At 39.0% G+C, this 25,702-nt stretch overlaps 1 protein-coding gene across 3 annotated transcripts; it reads left to right on the forward strand.

Moving 5' to 3' along the window:
* The first annotated feature begins 1,845 nt into the window (after positions 1–1,845).
* Positions 1,846–22,485, forward strand: CSNK1D (casein kinase 1 delta). Of its 3 annotated transcripts, XM_066566053.1 has the most exons (10): positions 1,846–2,144; positions 4,975–5,085; positions 6,733–6,881; positions 7,368–7,596; positions 7,989–8,159; positions 9,624–9,772; positions 10,346–10,517; positions 10,825–10,964; positions 17,132–17,198; positions 19,016–21,220. In XM_066566053.1, exons 1-9 carry the CDS (start codon positions 2,069–2,071, stop codon positions 17,162–17,164), a joined length of 1,230 nt encoding a protein of 409 aa, XP_066422150.1. In that variant the 5' UTR covers positions 1,846–2,068; the 3' UTR covers positions 17,165–17,198; positions 19,016–21,220. The 3 variants fall into 3 exon arrangements, with proteins under 3 accessions (XP_066422150.1, XP_066422149.1, XP_066422148.1); XM_066566052.1 differs by lacking the exons at positions 17,132–17,198; positions 19,016–21,220 and adding an exon at positions 21,298–22,485; XM_066566051.1 differs by lacking the exon at positions 17,132–17,198.
* Positions 22,486–25,702: the final 3,217 nt, after the last annotated feature.

Here is a 25,702-nt window from a genome sequence, read left to right on the forward strand (position 1 = left end):
AGAGCTTCTACCCCAGCACATCCCAGAGAGAAAGTGAAGCCCCTTAACAAAGGCTGGGGTTAATATAACCCTGATGGTGCCCGCCTCTCGTTCCCATGACGCCCGGGAAAAGGGAGGGGGCTAATCCCACCGGGTATAAAAGCCCTCAGAGCAGCTGCAGCCGTTTGGCTCCTCTGACTCAAATTCAAGGGGGGGAAAGGGCTTGTTATAGAAGAAAGCTTATCAGAAAAATAATAGCGCTTTCTTTTTTGTTACAACTACTTGGAGCAGAAGAACAGAAAATAGGTGAGAAATAAAACTTTGAGTCTAGGTAGCATAGCTAGATAAATTGGGTAATTTGCTGTTAACTTACATAATTTTTCCTTGGTGGTTGCTATGTAGTACTTTGCATGCGACTAAGTAGAGTGGAGAAAAATACTAATGATACGAATAGTCTAAGTCTCCTCGGGACCTCTAATTAGGGCTATCTACATTATAAACAAAAATAAGAAAAAAAAAATCACCTGGGCAGTGTAATGGCTAAGTACATGCCAACCTCACTCTCCTCTGAGATATCTGGTCCAAAGACACAGAAAGAATTGCCCAGAAATAAATATTTAAATCCTAAAAATGCTAAAAAAGACAGAGCTTCCTTCAAGTGAAGCACTAAAAATGAGCAAACAGGGCAATTACCCCCACTGAAACTGAAAAAATGGCAAATTAACTGCTTCTGCCCTTTAATTTAATCTCCAAAAGTATTATGAAAAGAAGGGTTCTCCTCAATTTAAATCACTCCAGTGATGAAAAAAGATAAATTTTTCCTCCAATCAAACCCTTAACAAGGAGTGACAGCTGGAGAGGGTTTGCAGGATGTGCTTGGGACTTACAAAGCATCCTAATGTTGTGGTGGTGGCAGCTTGGGTCTGGGAGGCATCCTGCGCAATGCAGAATTTCCAGCGTGCAGCAAGCCACTCTGGGCCACAGGCCCCTGAACACCAGTGCCGGCTCTTTCTCCAGGTAAGCAAAACTCAGCAGGCTAGGTTCCTGATGGCAGATTTTAGGAGGTGCTTGGCACTGTCAAAGCAGCTCGAATTGGCACCGGAACCAGCTTGGGTCTGGGAGGCATATTTCGCAATGTAGAGGGGCTACGTGGACTAATGGGTCCAGGATTCATCGCAGCTCCCACTAACAGCTGCTGGGGGAATTTGACAGTTCAGATGTGTCTTTGTCTCTCTCTCCCTCTCTTACTCTGTATTTCTAGTGGCTCAGCTGTCAGCCACCTAAGACATTAACGTCTTACAACTTTTACAGTATGAGGCTTCACAAATACACAGCTTCACATGTGCAGACACTACATGGTTACACATACAGGCCCTGCAGTGCTTGGCGGTGGTCTGCTTAGGATTATGCTTAGAGAAATTCTTCCTCACCCGGAGAGAGAGAGAGGAGATTCCAACACTCCTCCCCGGCAAGAATGACATGGTTTTCCCCTAAAATTTGTCACTTCTCAGACTTTGTCCCTGCACCCACCCCCCCACCTCCTTCCGCCTTCCCGGTCAAACGGGCACTCCTCGGAACGCAGTGCTGCCGGAGCTCATCTCCCCTGCGGTGACTGACGGCCTCGTGGACGACGACGCCACACGCACCGGGAAGACTGCGGACCTCGTTTGCCGCCCGGCACGTGGCTGGGACGGCGTGATAAGACGGGGCAGGCACTCCTGCCGAGCCGATCACCAAGAGACCGGCGGGCGGGGGAGCTGGGACGGCATCCGCGCCCCGCCCGCCGCGCGCGCCCCGCCCGCCGCGCGCCCGTCGCTGCGGCAGCGCGCCCCGCCCCCGTCGCTAGGGAAGTGAGGTCACGCAGTATGGTGGCTGGGGGCCGGAGGGGCTGAGGCGCCGGTCGTGTCGGGAATCCGTGTCCATCTTGCTCGGGAGCTGCGGCGACGGGCTTGACTGTCTCGCTAGTGTCGAGCGGCGAGACCAAAGCCGCGATGGCATCCGAAACCGTAGGACTGTGAGGCATCAGAACGAGAGCCAGCCGGCCGGGCAGAGCAACGGAACCGGGTCGCTGACGAGCCGAGCTGCCGCCATGGAGCTGAGGGTTGGGAACCGGTACCGGCTGGGCCGGAAGATCGGGAGTGGCTCCTTCGGGGATATCTACCTGGGTAAGGAGGATGGCTCGCTGGGGATTTCGCTGGCCGTTTTCTGGCTGTGTGGAGACCATCGAGGGCCTAGCCAGGTCGGGCGAGTACTTGGGCTAGGGACACAGCAGCAGTAATTTAATATTTCGTTGACATCATGTCCTAATTTGGATAGTGCGGAAATCGGGAATTCTGGTTTACTCGGCTGCCTCTTCTCGTTGTTGTCTAGTGACCTTGGGCACCGTTCGAGTCTGTAAAATGGGCATAAGGGTAAAAATCGCCTCATCTCAAAGCAAGGAAGAAAAAAACCAAAATCACATAAACCCTAAAAACCCCACAACCCATCGCATTCGGAAAAACGTTTTGGAAAGGAAACATTCCGCGGTTAAATAACGCTGCAGTGGACTAGGAAAAATTGTTGTCAGAAAGATGTTTCCTTCTCCTATGAGGCCTAAAAAAATTACACACATACAAGTGATTAGGTTGCAGTAAAAAAAAACTTTAAATCCTTCAGATAATCCTCGTAGTTTGGCTAATCTGTTGCTGACCATCACTAATCGTGACCGCTGTGCAATTGTAAAATATAAAGGACTGGAATTGTCTTTGCCAGTCCATTATTATAGCCCTCTAACATAGCCTGCTGCTACTGTTTATGACAAGCACAGGTAGTGGGTGCAAAACATTTTGAAAGCAGGTATTTTTGAAATACTCTGCATATTCCGCAAACTCTCAAGCCATATGAAGTGGATTAAATCCAAAGAAATATGAGCATTATGTCCTGTCTGATAGACACAAGTATTCTGCTTTTGAAATTTGTGTTAACCTAGAAAAGCAAATCAGGGAAGGGGGAACTTGCAAGGGTTAAATTTCATTGACTGCATATTTGTGGAAGATAAAAATAATGTCACTTGCTAGCTTATGTGGTACGCTTGCAGTGCATGCAGTATGAGAGGTGGGGGTTGTTTTTCTGTACATCTTGCAGTGCACAGCTGGTATTCCAACATAATTCATTACCTAAAGCTGCTTGTTTACAGCAAATGAAATACTGGTTATCCATAAGACAGATCATATGCCTGATGAAAAATATGCATTTTTAACTGAAGGCATGTGATGGTCTAGAGTCAGAGAATGTGATTCTTCCTCTCTGCAGTGCATATATAGAAGATTGAAGATGTGACCATAGAAGACTGTGGTAAAACTAGTGCAAAAATCCTTATTAGCTTCCACTGGGATTTTGGGGGACAATTAAGACAGCAGTTAAAATCTGAAAAGTCTTAAATTATTTTAAAAATTTAAATTTGACTACTGCTCAGATAAATCAGATTGTATTACAGTATTAATATCAAGTGAAATAAACGTTTATGTGTGACTTTTATCTCTATGGATGCAGCTTACACCAGTGAAGTTGCACAGAAAGTAATAGTTCCCTGTATGCTAGTGTATATATTAATGCCATACTGAATTCTATGCAATAAATCCTCTGGGTTTTACTTTTTTTTTTTTTTTCCCTAAATAATTGTTATGGATTTAGTCTCAGGGCTTACTGCAAATGTCATGCCATTTACATGAAGCATGGCTCAGGCATGGAACTAGCCTGGAAGTACCTTAATGGAAGATCCTGGTGGCATTTATTTTTCCAGGGAGAATTACTGTCTCTCAAGAAGTGAAGCCTTGTGGTCAGTTTTTTAAAAAATCCATTTAGTGCTCTGTTGTTCAGACTGTACAGTAGACACAAGTGTCTTAAAATAATTTCTAAAGTTATTTCAGAAGTCAAGATTTATTTTTAAGTAGACATGCTTTCTGATAGGCCTCAGTGAATTTTTAGATTATTTCAGTGTACATTCCCAGCTCCATTTTATGTTTTGAAGATTAAGATTTGACTATTTTTGCCTGTTTCCAGTCCCCAGGTTTTGTCTTAAATGCAGCTACGAGGGTGTTGAAGACATGTCAGAGTAGAGGGGAACCTCTAGTTAGGCTTTTGAAAGTGGGGATCAGATGGAACTATAGGTGATGTACTTCACATAATCCTGAACCATGAGGTAAAGCAGAAAAGGGCCAAATTCCTAAAGTAGAGAGACTTGGAGATAATGTCCGTGAAGTGTCACACATTTCCTTTTGCTCTTTCCTTTTTTTCTTATAGTTTGTAAGTTGCTTGGCTGTGAGAGTGTGTATTTTCTTGACTGTTTCTATTTAAGAATGTCAGTTTCTCCCTCCATACTTTGAAAGTGAACAGGTAAGCCTTTTTTGATTCTTAAAACAAGAATTTAATGAGATTTAAAGAAAGCTTTTGCAGACTGCACATTCTTTAGTCTAGATAAGCTGCCTTCCAGCCAAGTAAAATGAGGTGTCAGGGTACTTAACCGGACTAAGTTGAGATCTAAGGAAATTGTAGCCTCTGTTTCCAAGACATAAGAGGAGGTGATTTGAATTCTTAGTACTTCTTCCATTGGTGGGTCAATGTGCCACGTTCATAAAGATTAATTCTGACCATTTTTGCCACAAACTGGAAGTGGAAAGACATCCCTGAGAGGATGCACCTGGTTTAGTTTTGTTCTTTTTCTGGGGGTTTTTTGTTTGGGTGTTTTTTTGTTTGTTTTTTTTTTTTTCCAATGGGATAGCAGCAATTTTGGATTCTCATTATACAATAGTTTTCTCTTGTAATCCTAGTCTGTTGGAGAGCGTCTGTAAAGTTTAAGAAGAATTTTTAGGTAATCTTGGCTGAAAGTACTTCATCTTCATCTTTGGATGTTTACCATTGAGGAGTAGTTTGTTGATGCTCATTTTGTTTCAGTCTTGGCAAAGGAAATGCATCTTAAAAATATTTTCACCAATGTTTTAATTCTTCTGGTTTTAGGAACTGATATTGCTGCCGGAGAGGAGGTTGCAATAAAGTTGGAATGTGTGAAAACCAAACATCCTCAGCTCCACATCGAGAGTAAAATCTACAAAATGATGCAGGGTGGAGGCAAGCAAACTATTTTCCTTCTTCAAAGATTTTACTGCTTTTACACCTTTGATCTGTCTGCCACCTGACAGTTAATGTTTCGGATCTCTTTTGAGAAATAAGGAGAAGGTGGGAAAGGCAGCAGGGTAGATAAAGAGCAGCATTTTAGTTCTGCAAGGGTTGTAGAGGAGCAGTTCTAAATCCATGGCTATCACGCTGCATGATAACCAGTAAGATCCTCCAGAGTTTCTCATGGTTCCCAAAATATTAAAGTGGGAGGACCTTGTGCAATGTGAAACAAAGTTTCATCCCAGAACAGTGATTTATTTCTGATTGTCATGGATCAGTGAAAGATGGTAACCACTACTTTGGACCATTTCAGCTGACTTGCTTATTATTGTAGCACAATTCTAAACTTTTAAAAATGAGGTTAATTTTTATTGTACATGTTAGTAGTATTTTTTCTGTGTTAAAAATATTTCCTTGCTGGGAGAGCTCAAAGACAAAATGGCACTAGTAGTGGAGAATTGGAGTGCAGCAACTTCATAGCTACTGTGTGTTGCTTTGCTACAGTAACTTACGCATATATTTTGGAATTCTGGAAACATTCCTGTGCAGTTCTGGGACATAAACTCTGTGTAGTTTAGTTTTGTGTTTGTTTCACAGTCTCTTGAATTCTTCCTAAATGAGGATGTGCTTTGCATAAAGAGTGCATTCCATGCTGTATCTCAAGTACATGCCAAGTAGGGTAATAAGACCTCTAGAAATTGATAATAATGTGTATTTGCATTTAGTTACTTTTTAATTCCCGCCTCATTCGGTAGCCACCTGTGTGTAACCGAAATAGCCTTCATAGAATATCATGCTTCCTGTAAATTCAGCGAATTACGGCATTTCACACCAAAATGCATAGACTTAACTCTGAGTAAGGCATTTGAAAATCTGAATAAGACTACCTACATGCAGGTTTATTTCAAAATATTTGAGCATTTCTACATTTTTTTTGTGAAATAAGGTTCCTGATTTCCTCCATAAATTTGGGCTAATTGTCATGCTGTAAAACTGAATGAATAATGCATCTCATGAACAATGCTACTTTGGTGGAGATTCACCAAACAGCAAATACCATGAAACTGAAGGAAAGACGAGAATATGAAGGAAGGGCAGAAATTCATTGCAAATTTTGATGAAGGAGACAGATATTTCATGGTGCTTTTGTAGGCTTTAAAACTAAGTTAATTTCTAAGGCTTTCCTAGACTATAGTATCTAGTGGTTTGTCAGGGTTTTATTTTCAGACTCCTGATTTCTGCCTTATTGCCTCTTAGAGACTACATGACTATTACTCTTGGTAAAATGCTTAGGGTTCAAATCCAACGAAGATGCTCAATACTTTAAAGTTACAAGATAAGTATGAAGACTAGAAGGTTTCTGGGGGAAAGAAAAAAGGCTATTTTTAGACCTCTGTTGCTATAATTTTGTGTTGATTATGCTGGAAGTTGTCCCACATTTAATTTGGAATGTCTGAACATAAAATATTAAACTTTGCTGTAAATGGAAACATTCATGGTAATGACACTCAGAATTAATATTAAGAGCCTTGAAGATTTGTGTGCATGAATTATATAAATCAAATTGTTATACTGAATAAATGATTTATTTTTTCCTAGTGGGTATTCCCACAATTAAGTGGTGTGGAGCTGAAGGGGACTACAATGTTATGGTGATGGAGTTGTTGGGACCGAGTCTTGAAGATCTCTTCAATTTTTGTTCAAGGAAATTTAGTCTCAAGACAGTCCTATTACTTGCTGACCAAATGGTAGGAAATGACTTTGTTACCTTTATAGTGAAATATGTTGGGATATTGAATTTTTTTTATCATATACATTTTATTTCTAAAATTTAGAGCGGAATTGGCTGTATTAATAGAGAAAAAAATCAAAAGTAGCTCTGTTTTTGTAAATCCAAACTATCCCATGAAAAGTGATTACCAATTCTTCTTTAAAAACTGGAACTGCACTGTTTGGAAACCGGGTGTTGCGCTGCTCAAAGACTAAGAAATTTCCCCAAGAAAGTTTTTGGAAGCAGATTGTCCTGGTTTTGTAAAATACACACAGGCAAACAGCTGGAAAGAAGGTTTGTCTGTTGTCTTCTAGATTATGTTCTCTTTAATTCCCTTATATTTTACAATAGAAAGGGGAGTTGCCTCTTTCATTATTGAGATGCCATTTCTAGTGTTTTTGTCAGAAAAAGATGTGTGCTTAGTCTCTCAACAATGATTTTTTTTTTGTGGTTCTATATTTAGATTAGTCGAATTGAATATATTCACTCTAAGAACTTCATCCACCGAGATGTGAAGCCTGATAACTTCTTAATGGGCCTGGGGAAGAAAGGCAATCTTGTCTACATAATAGACTTTGGTCTAGCAAAGAAGTATCGAGATGCTCGAACTCATCAACATATTCCATATCGTGAAAATAAAAACTTAACGGGAACTGCCCGTTATGCATCCATCAACACTCATCTTGGAATTGGTGAGCTGGGGAAAGCAATAAATAGAAACTTCAAGAGTGTCGATGAATGTAATTTTAGTGCAAGTGGATGTTGCTTTGTGGAGGCATAGGAGACAGTCCCTATTTTTGATACTAAGAGTACAGCACGCATGGCCTTGTATATCTTTATTAAGTGGGATTCAGTCTATATTAGTCTGTTCGGTCTGAGTTTGTAATGCTTGGGAATTAGCACTTTTTTTAATAACTGCAAGGATAAAAGGCTTTTCTTTTACAGAATGAGTTTGTCATGGGCATAGTAACACTCAGCTGTCTCTTGTTTTTGTAAGGGTTTCTATAACAATCTTGTTGCACAGACTTTTGTTTTGCCAGTAGAAAATGAAACCTAATGAGTTCACTTTTTTATGCTGTTGTAGAGCAATCTCGCAGAGATGACTTGGAGTCCTTGGGCTATGTACTGATGTATTTTAACCTGGGCTCCCTCCCCTGGCAGGGACTGAAAGCAGCAACAAAGAGACAGAAATATGAACGTATCAGTGAAAAGAAAATGTCTACACCCATTGAGGTTTTGTGTAAAGGATATCCTTGTAAGTTACTCTTCTGTGACACTAGGACTATGTGTTCGTGTTTTAGTGGTACATCTCCTTTCCTTATGTTAAATTCTACTGCTCTTTTTCACCATCTGTTTCTCTCCTTCTCCTCTTCCCCTTCCTTATCTCCCCATGATTTTACCACGTGTGTGGTAAAAATACTATGCTGAAGACAGATCTTTTGTGTTCATAGAGCATTTCTAGGGGTTCCTTGTCTCAACTGTTCAAGTGCCCTCAAGAGGAAGGGTAGCATGGTACCCTAATTTGCGCTGTATTTTTTGTGCGCCTGTTGGCTGGATAATTGGCAGCAGACAAATAGCATTTTAACAAACTGCCTTTTTCTCTATCTGTGTGGGTACTGTTTCTTGGATTGTGTAGTCAGATGCATCTCCGCTCTACTGCAGTTGTTTTGCTTGGGAATTATCGTCCCAGGTTCATCTGGTTTTGCCTGCTGATGGATTAGAATTTGTGAGAAGCGTATGAATCACTGCTGTATCCTAGCATCATGCCTCAGAGCAGTTCTGTTTCTCAGTTTGTTATTTACACCTAAACAATAATAAGCCATTTTTGAGTATTGTAAAATGATACTTCAATTTGTTTTCAAATGTAGTAACACTAGCTGTGATCAGAGACTATTTTCATTTCACAAAGAGTTCTGTCTCTTCACCTTCTTGTTACAGTGACAAGAACTATAGTTTTTGTTTGGGTTGTGTGAAAATGCATCATTTTTTATGTGTTTCAAATGTTGCTTCATACATGTTCCTTTACATTCATGAATTACATGTTTTTCTCTGGGGTTTGCAGGCAGGGAAGGCTAATCAGATTCTCTTGTGCCGTTAGTTAGAATTTCTTTCTTAATATAAATTACTCTGTTATTTCATTTGGGAAGACCTAAAGTCAAAAGCTAGTATTTTGATACTGCTGATTTTCTCTGGTGCACTGAATTCGCTACAGTATTCTTTTTTTTTTTCCTTTGTAATATTTTGCTTGCCATTTAAAAACAAGCGTTCAGACTATTGTAAATTAAAAATGTGGCGTGACTTACCTGGGAGATAAAGTTTTTGTGTGTTTTGTGACACAGCAGACATTAATCTCTATGTGTCTTAACAAAGAAATGCTGTTCCATGTCCCACAATAAATTGTGTTCTGTATGTTCCAAGCAAAGTTTTAAACCTTTTCTCCCCCACCAGCTGTTGGTTAAAGAACTGTGTTATTGGGTCCTCTGTGCTGTCGAAAAAATGAGATCTCTGCCTGCTCTGTGATAGAAAAATAATTTCTTTTTCAGGATTGACATGATAGTGTTTCCTTTAGTGGATTTCTAGTATTAGATCATTATTCTTTTTCTTATGTTAAGAAGATTCCCTGCTTTTCAGGTTTGGGGTGGTTTGGGTATTTTTGACTCAGAATTACAAAAAGCCAATGTGAAGCTGTAGATAAAAAACAGGTTTCCTTTAATTACAGCTGAATTTGCCACATACTTGAATTTCTGCCGTTCTTTGCGTTTTGATGACAAGCCGGACTATTCCTATTTAAGGCAATTATTCAGAAACCTTTTTCATCGGCAAGGATTCTCCTATGACTATGTATTTGACTGGAACATGCTGAAATTTGTGAGTAGCTCACATAGCTTTCTAAAACTTTGAATTTTTAATTGTTCTGGTTGGGTTCTGTTACTGCATTGTTAGTTTTGAGTACCTTAACTGATACTGTAAGGTTGTCTTCCATATTTCCTCTTAGCAACTCTACTGTATAGACAGAAAGATCAGGAAATGAGGAGAAAGGCCGGAGATATGGGATCCATGCTATAAGGCTTGGATGACAGCTAAATTACAGTTACAAGGCTTTTAATGTGGAAGGCTTCTTAGATCCTTTAGGGCACTCACCAGGCTAGGTTGTGGAATTACTACTTTCTCCCACCTTGATCTTTAACATAGGTCATTTGCTACATTTGAGGAGGTGTCCAGCTGCCATAACAGTACATGTGTACATTAACATTTTGAAGACTATCCGAGCAGCTGTATGAACAAAACTTACGGCAGTTCTCAAGAAATTTTACCAAAGCAGCTGGTGCCTTCTCAAACTTCGGTTCACACATTGTCCAGTTCTTCTTTTTCAGTACTTTTATAAACAAATAGTTGTAAGCTCAACAATCCCCAAAGTTGTTCACTACTCTTGATCCGTAGGGTGCGAGCAGAGCAGCTGAAGATGCTGAACGTGAAAGGCGGGAACGAGAGGAAAGATTAAGACATACACGAAATCCAGCTGTTCGTGGATTACCCTCCACTGCTTCTGGCAGGATAAGAGGAACGCAAGATGTAGCTCCTCCTACTCCCCTTACCCCAACTTCACATGCTGGTGAGTCAGCAAGTAGCTGGGTAAGTGCTTCTTGTAGACTACTCTAATTGGCAGTTTGTGTCTGGGCAGAGTTAGGCCTTTTGGTTTGGTTTTTTCTCCCTTGATTTTTAGTAGATTGGAAGTATTTACATACGCTCATTGCCTGGCAATTGATACTTGTATTTCTATGAAATGTCAAACAACAGCCTTGATTCCTCATTTGGTTATGTGGAATTTTTATGTGCAAACAGCAAGAGTGTAATTTTTCCAGTGACTGTGTTAACATGGCATTTCTCATTATGAGAATCTAATACTGTTTTTCTCACAGCCAACACCTCTCCTCGGCCAGTATCCGGTATGGAACGAGAAAGGAAAGTGAGTATGAGATTGCATCGTGGTGCCCCAGTCAATATCTCCTCATCTGATTTAACAGGCCGACAAGATACCTCTCGCATGTCAACTTCGCAGGTAAAAAAAAAATAAATCTGTGTATTGGAAAAAATGAGGGCGATTTGATAAAGTTAATTTGCCAAAATAACTTACCAGGTAATTTATGTAATTTCATACTGTTTTTGCAGGTGATGTTCATTCATGTAAATGCCTGACATTTAGCCTGAATGATGTGGGTGTAAAGAAATTTTTATTTTTACCTTGACAGCAATGAGAGGATGCAAAATTCTAGAGGTGCAGCATTTTAACCTACTATTATGGGATTTAGCTTCTTGACTCATTGAGTTTCTTATACCTGTTATCAGTGAAGAAGCGGAGTAAGAGACAGTAGTGAATCTTGTTTCCAAATCAGCAGAGCAGACAATATTGGTGCAGAAAAGGCAAGAAGCATTTGGTGAAGAATAGAAGGTGCGGTAGTGAAGAAAGTTGTAGTGCAGTGCTCTTAATTCAGAGCCCATAAGAGGCCACATACATGGATGCTGGATATGTTGCAGAAGGCTCATTTGAAGAGAATGGCAGGAGGATAAATAATAATGATTCATAGTCAGCACTGAAATCATCCTTGCTGCTCACAGTGACTTAGCAAAGAAATTCTGTTTCTTTTTAGGGCTAACAGTGTGAAATGTGTTTCTAACTCTGTGCTGTAGCTAAAACATTCCTTCCTCAGCATATTGACAGTCTTGTCCTAAACAGTGTGTGGCTTGGCTTTGTACAATTTACTTTCAGTCTTAGTTATAAAATGGAGATCAGCCAATCTGTAGACATTCTGCAACATTTCTGGGAAAGCAGTATGTTAGGGGGACTATTGCAGTGACCTAGGGGTTTTTCCATCATGCCTCACTACTGTGAGGGAGCTCCAAGTGGATAATTTTTGCCAGGGACTTGTTCCTTGTTGACAGAGCACATTGACAAAAAATTAACTTGGTTCCTTTTAGCTTCATCATTTAATTGGCAGAGTTAATTACTTTTGGATAGTACATGTTCTTACGTATGAAATCTTACTGCTTGAAAGAAGAGTTTTTTAGATGGGGGCCAGGTGGATATGGATATTCAGACTGGACATCCCAATCTAATGAAGACTGAGAGTGAAGTGGGTTGGAGAAACAATTCCATTGTGATAAAAGCAAAGTGGCATTTGGGGTGGCGGGGAGTTTAAGCTGAATGAGTTGTTTCACCATGTAGCTGCACAGATACTTGTGCTTGCACAAGGGATGAACAGGAACAGAAATGACTGGGCAAGAATAGGGTGTAGGTGAGGTTTTCTGTACTGGCTTTGGTACAAGTTTCACCATCTTATACTGTTCACTGAACTGCTATTCTTGCCACCAGAAATTCTCATGTTTAAGTATTTTTAAGTAGTTTGAAAACAAAGGGGAGAATTGTGCATAGTTATGGATCTTGTAAATTTCATAAATACCTGTTAGAAGAATGTAAAGAAGGTGCAGCCAGACTGTTTGCAGCAATATCCAGTGAATGGACACTGGAGAGTGGGCACAAATTGAAATACAGGAAATTCTGTTTAGACATACGGAGAAACTTTTTTTACTGTGAAGGTGGGCAAGGAATGTAACAGGTTGCCCAAAGAGGTGGAGTCTCCCTTTTCCAAATTACTTGGAGCCCAACTGGACATTGTCCTGAGTGGCTTGCTCTAGTTGCCTGTACTCTGGGCAGTGGGATTGGGCTACGTGATTTCCAGGGGTCCTTTTTGACCTTGGATATTATGTGAGGCTGTGATGCAGACTTCTCCCTGAACATTTACTTTAATATAAAGATGGTTTCGTGGCAAAATGTATATGCCAGGTCTTTGGCATTCTGAGCAAATCTCAGATGCTTTGTCTCTGTTAACAGTCAGATAAATGAGTTATAGCAGTAACAGACGGAAATGCAGCAATGCCCCTTGATTGTTTTAGGTGCAACTACATCTTTAATGTTTTTGCTACGTTTGTGACGTGTCGCTCATTGTGCAGGTGACGCTATTGTAAACATTTCAAGATACGAATAATACAGTTGGGCTTGTAGATCCATTTTGGTTCTGCCTGGCCTGTAGAATGTGAACATTGTGAGGGCAGTGGGCAGTTTTCTGAGTGGTCTTTGGGCAGTTTTCTGAGTTGTCTTTAAACATCCAGATGTGTAATTTGTGATATGGGCCAATAGTACCGTCTGGCTTAATGGCACATTCCGTACATGCTCTTTTTAACACTCTGCTCCGAGTACAGGACCGCTTGGTTGACTTCTTTACAGTCTCAAAAGCAGCCTAGTCAGGATCTTCTCTTGAGTTTGTTAGAACTAATAATTCATTGACTGCTGTATTAATTTAGTTCTTAAGACAGTGCTGGTATCTACTCATGGTGACCAAATAACAGTGTGTAACTGTAGTATAATTTGAACAGATTCCCATGGGCCTGTTGCAATTGGAGGGAAAGAGATTTGCAAGGGAAATGAGTTGGATTAGAAGGGACCTTAAACATCACCTCATTCCAATCCCCCTGCCACGGGCAGAGAACCTTCCAGTAGGCCAGGTTACTCCGAATCCCATTCAGCCGGGCCTTGAACATTTCCTGAGATGGGGAGTCCACAAGCTATCTAGGCAACCTGGTCTAATGCCTCACTGCCCTTACAGTAAAGAATTTCTTCCTAATAAATAAATCTACCCTCCTTCAGGTTAAGGCCGTTCACCCTTGTCCTGTCACTATGTGCACTTTTACATGCCATGAGAGTAGCCCTTCTTCAGCCTTCTTGTAAGCCCCCTTTGGGTACTGCAAGGCTACTCTCAGTTCTCCCCAAAGTCTTCTCTTCTCCAGACTAAACAGCCCCCAACTCTCTCAGCCTGTCTTCATAGGAGAGGTGCTCCAGCACTGTCGTCAACTTAGTGGCTCTCCTCTGGACTCATTCTAACATTGTCAGCATTGTTCTTGTGTTGGGAGCCCCAGAACTGGACACAGTACTCCGCATGGGTCTCACAAGAGCAGAATAGAGGGCAAAAATCCCCTCTTTCAAGTTGCTGGTCACTTTTCTTTTGATGCAGCCCAGGACACGGTTGGCTTTCTGGGCTGCAGGTGCACATGGCTGAGTCATGTTGAGCTTCTAATCCATGAAGACGCCCAAGTCTTTCTCCCCAGAGCTAATTTCGATCCATCCATTCTTCACCCAGCCTGTACTTACGCTTGAGGCTGACCTGACCCACATGCTGGACCTTGCAGTTGACCTTGTTGAACTGCACGCAGCTCCCAGAGACCCACTTCTCAAGCTTGTTAAGGTCTCTTTGGATGGCATCCTTTTCTGTACAGCAGGTTGACTGCACCACACAGCTTGTTGTTGTCAGCAGATTTGCTGGGGGTACACTTGTTTCCGCTGTCCGTGTTGCTGACAAAGATTTTGAACAGCACCGGTCCCAATATTGAGGGACAAACGCCACTCATCACTGTTTTCCACTTGGACATCGAACTCACTGACCACAATTCTTTGAGTGCAACCATCCAGCCAATTCCTTATCCACCAAGTGGTCCGTGTGTCAAATCTGCGTCTCTCCAGTGTGCTTTAACATAGTTTCCAGGAAGATCTGTTGTGTGACTTTGCCAGGCACTGAGGTGAGACTGGCCTGTAGTTCCCTGTGTCATATTTCCCTTTATAAAACTGGGGGTTATGATTTCCCCTTTCCAGTCAGAGGGAACTACACTGGACTGCCATGACATTTCAAATATGATGGATAGTGGTGTAGCCATTTACTCAGCCCGATCCTTCAGAACCCATGGATGGACGTGTGTTATCAGGTCCCACAGACTCGTGCACTTTCAGGTTCTTTAAACAGTCCCAAACGCAGTCATCTTCCACAGTGCATGGTTTTCATTTTCCCAATCCCTGCCTTCATCTTCTGCAACTTGGGTGGCGTGGCTGAAACACTTTACTTAGACTTTAGCTTATAACACTACTGCTTGAGCTTGCTAGAGAAAATTTGCTTTTCATTTTCCCAGTTGTCACTCTCTTGCAGGCAGGATGGTGCAAGTTGTAGGTGTTGATAGCTTATGCTCTTTACAGTTTTCATAATAGTAGCTCTTCTGTAATCAGAATTTATCCTTAGATGTTAGCCAGGTCAACAGTTATAGCCATGAGTTTTCCATTATCTATATACCTTGTTCTTAGGAAAACCTAAAGTATTTGAGACATCATTTACTTTGTGCCTTGGTTTGGTAAGGCAATAGCGCATCTGTAATCTCCACCTCTGTTTATCTAAAGGAAAGGCTGCTGCTTGTTAAATTCTGGACAATGAAATGTACAGATGTTACTCAGACAAGGAAAGCTACTAGCCTCAAAGTAGAGTTCTTAAAGATGACTACTCCACGTGTTTATCTTTCTTTTTTCCAAACTGAATTCTGATCAAATCAGACTGAAACTGAAAAACTAAGGCTGTGAATGCAAATTATAGGAACTGGAGTTCTCTTAGGAAAACTAGGCATTCTCAGAGAAATTTAATGCTCGTGGAAAAATGGTAATTGGTAAGCATAGCAAAATAGATGTCATTCCCGGCATCCGAGATAGTGTCTGCATAGCACCTAAGTCATTCTCCTTAAAAAAGACATGCAGTTTCTAATACTAAGTAACAAGCATTTATTGGAGTAACAACTGCTGTGTCTTACAAAGTGGTTCATGAAACTTAAGTGTTTCTAATGAAATTATGTAAATTATATGGCACATGTTATTCAGTACTTTTCTGGATTATATGAAGTGAATGCAACAGCAAAAAACCTGCAAGTTGTGAGTTCACAGTGATAAACATCAGTGGGAGCTGAGCGGTCGAGCGCAGTCTATTCAAACGTGTATTCCTGGAGTACTGCAAATTCTGGTTAGGATGAAGAAGTGGAGGCTGTTTTCCTGTATGGGGGAGCTATATCTGTGGTAAGTAATGACTGAGGAGGCAGATGTAATGTTGGAGAAGTTAGCGTGGTTTCCGTAATGAAAAGGCACAATTTCCTCCTATGTATGATACGGTAGTGAACGGAAGTGGAGATGTTATTTTGTGTCATTAGTGAGATGGATTGGGAGAACAGATTGTACAGTGTAAGAGTTTCAAATCTACTTCTTTGTTTGTACTAAAAGCTAAGAAAATGTCTTGGGTGAGTTGGTGTGGTGTTTGAGACAAAATGATTTTAACAGGAATTAATGTTTAAGGAGAAAATATGTGAAGAACCTATTGCGTAAAATTAAAACCACTCACAAGAAAGGCAAAATAGAGGTCTAAGTGAAAGTAGTTACCTACTGAAACAACTTCTAAAATAAGTAGATCATCTCTCCTCTCTGCCTTTGCATCGATACTCGATTCATTTCTAAGTGGTGTGTTCAAGTTTAAAGCAAACCTAAATTACAGCTCTGTGTGCAGTGTGTTAGACAGAAAATCATACCAACTGTTAAAATATCCATCTGCTCCTGAACTCTGTGAGTGAATTGTTCCCTAAGTCTCCTTTACACAAAGTTTTTAAACATGAAGAGGTGTAATAAAGGAGGTAGTAAATGAGGTAATGAGTATTCTAGTAAAAACTGCTTTGAATCAGTTCTGCTGGTCCACATGTACAGACTGCATCCTGAAAGCATGATCATCTCAAGAGTCTAGTTATGGGTGAGTAGTCTTCATTTCCTTTAACGAAAGGTTCAGTCTGACTGCTCATGGTTACACAGTAAGTTGTTTAATATTTTTTTCTCGAATGTAACATGTTCAGCACCCAACAGTCAAAGCTGTGGCAAATTCCATTGGTAATAGAGATATTCTCTGTAGCTGAAAGGAAAGATTGAAGTGCTGCACAAAGAAATATTTGATTATTTCTCTTTGATGGAAGAAGGTTTTAGAAGACTATAGCCAACTCTGGCATTGAATAACTTAAGTGTTGTGCCATACTTCCAGTGCTTCTTCATTTTCCATTTCTGCATCCACGAATCTTTCTCCACCTATCCATCTTAATAGGCATCATATTCTGCGTTGTTCTTCTGACCCTGTCAGCTTCCTTTGAGGATTAATGATTTGTTTCTTTTACGTGCCTCTTAATATGATGGAAATGTCTTACAGAAGTCTGAAATCAGAGCTTCTCAAAAGATAGAGTTGCTACTGCAAGTTCAGGTTGGGATTTTTATTAAGACATCTTTATATATTGGGGCAGTGGAACTGTTAAAAATTGCTGTCTTTTCCCCTACCTCAGAATAGCATTCCTTTCGAACACCATGGCAAGTAGCTGCTCGTCTCCTTTCGTTGGAAGGCAGCACTGGGTGAGTGCTTCTCATTAGACACCAAAACTTTGTATGGGATGGGGAAAAAACTCTTTGGAAACATCGGACTTTGCTTCTTCTACTCATGTGATCTCATATTGTATCTGTGCCTTCTGGTCAGATGCTTGATGAAGCACTGATTTTTCTCTAACTTAAAAGCAAACGTCTTTCCAAAAGCTGAGTTATTACTGCTGTTCTACTTGGACTCTTAAGCAGAGTTGACAATAATAGTGACTTTAAAGGTCCCTAAAATTGTTCAACAAAGTATCAACAATAAAGTAAAATAACCAAGTCAAAATTTTAGCTGTATGAGAATTACATGTCTTTCCAAGGATATTGATGCAGCAGTATGTCATCCATTAAAAACCAGATCTGCTTCAGAATCATAAAAGCAAAATACCTGTATGAAGACTCAATTGACAGTATTGCTCAAATGAGGCTCTGTCTTGTCTTTTCATTAATGGAATGTTCTACTACAGCCATGTCCATTTTTCACTGTTTTATATTCTTCTCCATGCCTTATGAACTCTCATTTTAAAAATACTCAGATCTGTTCGGATCTGTATTTAAAAGAAACATTCACATACTAACAGGAGTAGTTGACCATGAGCATCTCAGAGGTAGGCAGACTTGAATTTAGATATTACAAAGTCTTTTCCACTGTTCAGTGCAGTAGAAGTCTCTGCCTTTCTGTGTGCAGCTTTTGGCTTTTTAGTCTGTTCTGCTTTTGGCAATAACAGGTTTCATATGAGAAATAACAGCTTTCCGTTGGAATCTGAACCTTAGTGGTTGAGGGATACTTTTCTTAAGTATTTCAAGAGCTTCTTTGATTTGCTACATATTAAAAAAAAGCTGTGAGATTTTTCTGTTCCTTAATAAATTGTTGTATAACTCTTGTCTGCTGTCTCACTTTCTCTATAAAGCCTAAGCTTGCATTAATCCTGTATCTCTAGTTGGTGAAGAATCCTGCTATTTCTCTTCTGTTTTCTCCTTCTGCTTTGTGTGCTTGGCTGACTCTGCACAACCTGCTTCGTGAACAGTGTATAGCATTAAAAAGATCCAACTGCTTAACACTTTAAAGACCAGTTATCAGATCTTAGTAAAAAAACAGATATTACAAAAAATGCAAAAAAATAAACCTAAAGCTTTGCATTGAAAAGCCTGTTTGAAGGAAACATGCACATTCTGGTCTGGTTTGTGGCTGCATTGATTGGCCTATACTTTATGCCTTAGTATTTGTAGTTGTTCACAACTGAAACACATACTGAATACAGATCCAGCTACTTAGATGTTTCTCGCTTCTTAAATTGCGGAGACGTATGGTTGTTTTTCACTTTCATGGTGAAAGTGGTAAGAGATAATGCTACACTTACTTCAGTAGGTCAAGCTATGGAAATACAAGAAGTATCTTTTAACACAGTGTCCCATGGACAGAGAAAAGCTATTGAAAATAATGAATTTCTTTTTTACCTTCTTAATATTTTTTTAATTAATTATCCATTGAGTCTATTACTGTGCATTCATAGTGTTTTGATCTGGTTGGTTCTTTCTTCTGCACATGTTTATGCTCTAATTTTCTTCAAAACATCCCCTCTGACTGGAAAGGTGACTTTTCCATGTTAACTTCTAATAAAAGAGAAAAATTATAGGGAACTTTGTGTAGCTACAGGTGGATGTGAAACATTATATTGCTCATTGAATTTTAAATTCACACACTTAAATTTTGGCAATTGATAGTTTAGAAGTACATTGCGAGACACTTGTATGTTAACTGGAAGGATATGTGCTGATGTTGTCTTGTTTTTTGGCTTTGGTAGATTCCTGCTCGGGTTACTACCAGTGTTCTCCAGTCTGCTGTGCACCGGTGAAAATTATTTTGCCATGGAGGGCAGATAATGCATGGCTGATCTCCCATGTTGCCAATGGCTTTACTAGCAAATATACCCTAAACTAGAGCGGAAATTGGAGTTCTCCATGTGACCTAAAAAGCTCTTGGAGGAACATGCAGAGACTCCAGCAGCTGCCATTACAGGACGCTTTTGCCAGAAACCCAATGACCTTAAGAGACCCCTGTGGTAACAGGGCTGGAAAAGAAAGATGGTTTACAGAGTTCACCGCCTGTTACTGGATGGCCATTTCAGTTTTCCCTCCACAGGCGGCAGACTTTACTCCCTTTTTATTATTCTACTGTAACTATAAATCTTTTACTTGGTTTAAGAAAGTTTTTTGTATCATTTTGCTAAAATTATTGGCTTACTTCTCTGTAAAAAACTCTTGCTTTTGTCTGATTTAAAAATGTAGAGTATAAACAAACCTGAACTAAAGATAATGACTTGAAATTTCTTGTTTAAAAGATTAGTCTGCCAGGGAACATGTAAATGAATCAAAACCATCTGCTGTTATTTAAATTGTTTACTTTCACGTATTGTCCCATTCTGAGTCAGTTTTTTCATGAAGTTTTTAAAACTGTTAGAAGTTTATTTTACTGTTTGCTGTCTTCATTCACACTGGACATTTAACTTTCTGTGTAGCACAAATGAATTTTTTAATACTCATTGTGTTTCATAGAGGAGGATAACTAAATACCCTGCAGGAGAGTCTTAAGTATAGTAGAGATTGTAATGATGAATTTCTTTTTTTGTAAAGAATGTTAAGAACAAGTAAAAGACTGACATTTGAGGGATTTAGAATTAGAAAGCTTGTTCTGTATCTCTGCTTAGTTTGGGTGAATGGATACTTTCAAACATTGTTTTTACTCAGAAAATTTTGTTTCCTCTTCACTGAGGCTGGTTAGCTTGGAGACTATTACAAGTGCAAAATAGACATTGCTGCTGAATCTTCAGTGAATTTGCATGTTTCATTCAGTATCCACATGTTTAAAAATAAATACATTGATTTAGGCCTTCTGTTACATGCCAAGACTCAAAAAAGGCATTCTTATACCAAAAAAAAAACCTAAATAACACCCCCACAAACATAGTAACCTATTCTTGCCATAAAATCCTGATAATTTTTGCAATTCAGGTGCATATCATATTTAATTCTTAAGTATATTTAACCTGAGAATGCCCAGAGTAATTATCTAGGCATGAATGACTCAACGTGCTCAGGTTGTTGCAGGTATTGTTGGCTCCTGTTGGTTATGAAATATGGGAAATTCTTCATACTGTCTGTTACTGTAAATGGTCTCGTAAAAGTACGTGTTCTGTCCTTATGGTACTTGGAACAGTACCAGAACGCTTTATGACTGAAATTAGGGGAAGTTCTGTGCTGGAGGGTATGTACAGAGATTTTGTTCGAACAGTTAGGTATTTTGAGAAGTGGAGACAATTTTTAAAGGTATATTGGTCTTCAGATTTTTATGAAGAGTAGTTTTTATTTTTTGGGTGTTTACAAATTCTTTTTTGCCCCTCTCAAAAGTCCCTGTACCACGAATTATCATTCTTCTTTGGATGCTTTCATAACATTAGCTATTTGCTTGTGTGTACTCTGGGTCACACTGGGGAAATGTGTGTTTGGGGAGAGTATAGTGGAAAAGGTCAAGAATTTGATTGATTGGTAAGTTTGCATAAGAGAATTATTTCCTCAGTTACTATAAACTTTGGTATTTTAGGCATGTGCACTACCATTTGAGCAGTTTTACACTTCACTGTGCTTTCCTTGTAAATATCTGTGGTTAATAGTGTAATGTTTGAGGGACTGAAAAAAGCAGCCTTTTTATATCCTATGTATCTGGACCATTAGATTGCTGTACTATACTTAAAAGTTGACTGCAGATTTCTAGAATTGTACTCACTTGTGGGCAGTTTTTGTCCTCATAATAGTTAAATTCCATCATGCAGAAAATAGTTACACTGTCAATATAAACCTATGTATAAACCAGTATCTCAAAGCACTTCATTTGTACTACCACTGTATTTGTGTACTTTAACAGTTGTGTAAATACATTCATAATAACTTCTGTTCTTCTTGGTGTAACTTACTGACTTGAATGAATGAATGAATCCTTACCATTTACCTGATGCAACTCTTTTTTCTCTTCTTTTTTTTTTTTTTCTTCTCTTTTCTCATTTCTCTCTTCTTTTTTCTTTTTTTCAAGGGATTTCTGTACCTACAAAGAATATTGTCAGTTGCAAACATTTGAAGATACTGTCTTGGTAGCAAAACGTTCAGTGAAAGAGTTTGGTAGTTATGATCCTGGGGTATACAGGAAGAAAGAGAAAGCATTAATTACTTTGCTCACAGAAAGCATGCCTTTTTGCCAGTTTAAAGGTAAATGTTTTTGTTTGGATACTTCTTTTTTTCCAGAAGTTTTTAATTTTGTACAAATGCTTTTGCGTATCAAGTAATGCAGGGTATTGATAAGAGAGTACAGTAGGGGAATTGAGATTGGATCAGTTATGGGAGCTAAGATAAAGGCAAGAAAAATAGTGAGCTGTACTCACAGTGGTGCCCTGTATATTAAAATTCCAGATTTTGCTATGTGATTCTCAAAAGTCTATTATAACCTGAGGGTAGATGCACCTTCAGGAACCCCCCCATGTTTTCTTATTATCAGACCTTTAAAAGTTGGAAGGATATTTCAATTTCTTCTCATGGTTTTCGCTTAAAATTGTGTATATGCTCTTATATGGAAAATACCACCTGTGCTGCTGTTCTACATAATCTTGAGTGGTTACAGAGTCCTTGAGTTTTTTGTGGTACAAGTACTTAAAGAAAAAAAAAAGAATATCCTCTGCAAAAATAAAGCCTCTGCTTTAAGAGAGATATTAAGAGAAAACATTTGAGTCCATATATTCCATGTTAACTTCATGAAAATATTCAAACTACTCCTTGGAGAAAGGCATGTTGATCAAGTCATCGTTTCCAGTAGGAAACAATGTCATAAGCATAACTACTTGTCTTTGTTTCCTCATGTCCCAGACCCTTGAGTATAGCATTGGCTAGAGCAGCATACATGTTGATTTCAAGAATATTTAGTTTCTCTTTTAAAATAATTAAATAAAAAGGTGTTTATTTTGTTCTTTGACTTTTGCTTTACAAGAGCTGCACTTTGTGTACAAAATACCAAATTAAAACAAACAATGCTACTGTTTTTTTAATAGTGCTGGGCCATCTGATCAGAAATCAAAATTTAAGCTTTGAGATTGTGAGCAAGTGTAATCCATCATGAACTTAATCCTAAGCAGCTTCTAAAATTCACTGGATGAGTTAGGTTAATAATAAAAAGGTTTTACTGTGAAAGAATGCAGTATTTTGTTATTAAAAACAGTAAGTTTCCCTCTGATTCATTCAAGTGACAGTTATTGATTTTTACATGCATATGTATAGATTTAAGTGACTGTCTGAACCTGAATTGGTATCGACTATGTGTATTGTTCAATACTTTTGTGCGAGAAGAGTACTCAGAGGCCTGGTCTTCAGTAAGAATGTGTTTCACAGCCAAATCATACCGACTTTTTCAGCAGATATTTGCACAGTATTAGCACTTTACAACTTCTTAGATGTTGGTGGGTTTTTTCCTTGCTTAATATTATTAAGACTTAGTATGGTTTGGTTCTTCTGTCAAAACCATTACATGCTGCAGGCAGAGGGATAGTAGAAAATGAGAGAACTACATACAGAATCTACAAAAATATGCCTAAAAATGTTTTTTGTTAATCACATTTTGGGCAATTCTTGATTCAAAAAACTCAAGGCATAGGTCTGAGATATATATGTATGCCTGATGGACAAAGAAGAATGTGAAAAAGTGGAAAAAGGGAAAAATGTTGCAGATCATCTTAAATTATTAAGCCCTAGTCTACAGTGTCTTTACCGTGACCATTCCAGGATGTTTGGGGTGGGATGTGGAACGAGAATTCATTTGGTACATTATACACTAAGAAGAAAATACTTAGTCTTGAGCCCTACAAGAAAAAAAAAAAGTTGTTCAGTTACAGTCCTCAGCTTGGTTGGGACCTGCAAGCCTTACAGGCACAAAGGCAGGACACAGCTTCTAGTATTTCCCTTAATCCTTAAGGAAAGGATAAACCAGGGCAATTTGAGGTCATGCACAGGTCTTTTTTCTTAGATGACCCCAAACAGCAGATGTTTCTCTGCTCTCACGGCCAAAAAAAGTGTATTTTGTTTGTCTGACACGTCATCAATGGATCTTAAGGCATGTTTTTCAACAAGACTCAGAAGATCTTTGCTGTTTAAGAGTTTTAAATACTAAAATCTGGATATACTTTTTCATTGGGTTCATAGTTTTATTGTGAAAGGTTTTAAACCGTTGAAAGAGTAGTAAATGAAAAGTCAGAAGAGCAAAAGCTATCCTTTCTTAATGCTCTGAAGTATTCATCTGGGAGTAGTGAGGAAGGCTGCCAGCTGAAATATTGCTGACATGATGAAGCAAATACGGAGATCAGTCAAGGAACTAACAGTGTATATCTAGAGGTAAGTAGCTTTTTACTCGATATCTTAATTTGCCATACATTCTCAGACAAATACAGGACTGCTGATCTCACTGACTGTGTCACTAGCAAAATGCTTTTAAGAGCATAAGCATTTTAACTGGCACAAAAATGAGCTCTATTTCAGAAGCATTGAGAAAGCTGCTAAAACAATCCATTCCAAAGCTGTTGCTTCTCATTCGCGGTGCCTCTGCTGTTGTCAAGGTTGTTTACTCTTCCAGAAGTAGACGAGTACTTTCTTCAACAGGTCCAGCAGCAGGGAACAGCAGCTGTGCAAATCAGATCAAGCCCATTTTCCCCTACAGTGAATGGCCCTACTTCTTTCTTTCAGACTCAAAGAGAGCCAGAGGCAAAGATAAATTCTGGTTTTCTGTCACAAGAGTGGGCTGACTGCATGCTAGTAAGTTCTGTCATTTTAGTCCACTGAGTAATACAGTATATGGCTTGGGTTGCAAAGCATTTGATTACACCTTAAGTCTTGCCAATTTAATTAATGTAGCATAAAAAAAGTAATCATGTATGTATTCAAATACTAAGGGGGGGATGTGTTTATGTAAACTAGACCTGTGACCTTTTCAGTGTAAATATACAGAGAAACTTTTTAAAGTGAGCTTTGAAAGTTTTCTCAAAGATCTCTTGACAGACGTACTTAGAATTAAGCACAAGTATGTATCTTCAGATCCCAAAAGATAGGTCTTGCTACACTGAATTACACTCCTTGTAATTTTGACTCACCTGGATGTAGCCTTGAGATTATACCCTGAGGAGCCAGTCCTAGCTGAGGCACCATAGGAGCCAAAAACCCACAACATAAATGTATGCCTGCACTGTGTTTTCTTAGGAGCTTTCAAGTTCTAAAGAGCATCACTTGACAGTACAGACAGCTTGCCAACATGTCAGTGTTCAAAATATTTTGAGCTTTGTAAGTCATGACAGTTCATAAAACTTTACCTGTAAACAAAACCTGGAGCACTATTCAGAGGAGAACATTCATATTTTTTACACAGCACAGCACAAAATTAATTGCTGTTATTTTTAATTAGATAATGCTTTAAAATAGTCTTCAGGATCATTTACAGCAGAAGCACATACCCATTTTGGAATTGGCCAAACTATGAGTCATGGCAAAAGCAGTCCCCTTGCCCACATTAAATTCTGGCTGCCTGTCAGCTAAGTGTCAGCTCTTCTCTATAAACTCTCTTGTCCCTGTGTAGCTGTTTAATAGGCATGTGCAAATGAAACCCAACGTCCATATTGGGCTGTTAATTTTTTCTGAGCTTATTTTCTCAAACCCACAGTTTTTGACAATCAGATATTTATTTATTCACTACGTTTGCAACAGTTTACTAGAAAAGCATAAAAAAAATTACTAAGTATAAATATACACATTACATTAAAGTGCATTAACAACAAACAAAATGTCATCTCGCACAAAATTAATTGCTTCCCATAATCCTAATTCCCATAATCCCATAGACGATTGTGGCAAAGAGACACAGACACACTACACAAGTCAATACTTACATGCTGTAACATGTAAGAGTTTGCATTCTGAAATTCTTCCTTTTATAATTGTCTGCCAAACTAAACATTTTCTTTGGGATGTACCAATGGTGCATATATGAATTTTGCTTTTTCATTTTGAAGATTGGTTGCTTGATTAGGGGAATGTTCTAATTTATTTTTAAAGAATGATTCTACATTGCCTAATACCCGTTTGTGTAGATGGAGTTTAATATTAGCACAAAATCTCTCCAGTCCTTTACACCATACCTTCATACCATCCATCTCAAACTGGCTTATCTTGAAACAGATAGCTGCATCACTTTAAGACTTCTAGTTCTGCTGAGGTCTTCTAGGCTCCAAATGGGTACAAAATATTTAATTTAGAATTTTCAAAAAAGCAAACTGATCTTTGAATAGGAGGAAGAAAATAATTTTAACTCTGCTCATTGTCTAATAAATGGGCAAACTGTCTGTAATCCACTCCTGCAGGTATTTTGCATGTTTACATATATAGTTTTATTCATATATATATATGTATGTACA

This window comes from Molothrus aeneus, chromosome 26 (assembly GCF_037042795.1).
Source record: "Molothrus aeneus isolate 106 chromosome 26, BPBGC_Maene_1.0, whole genome shotgun sequence".
Lineage (NCBI taxonomy): Eukaryota > Metazoa > Chordata > Aves > Passeriformes > Icteridae > Molothrus > Molothrus aeneus.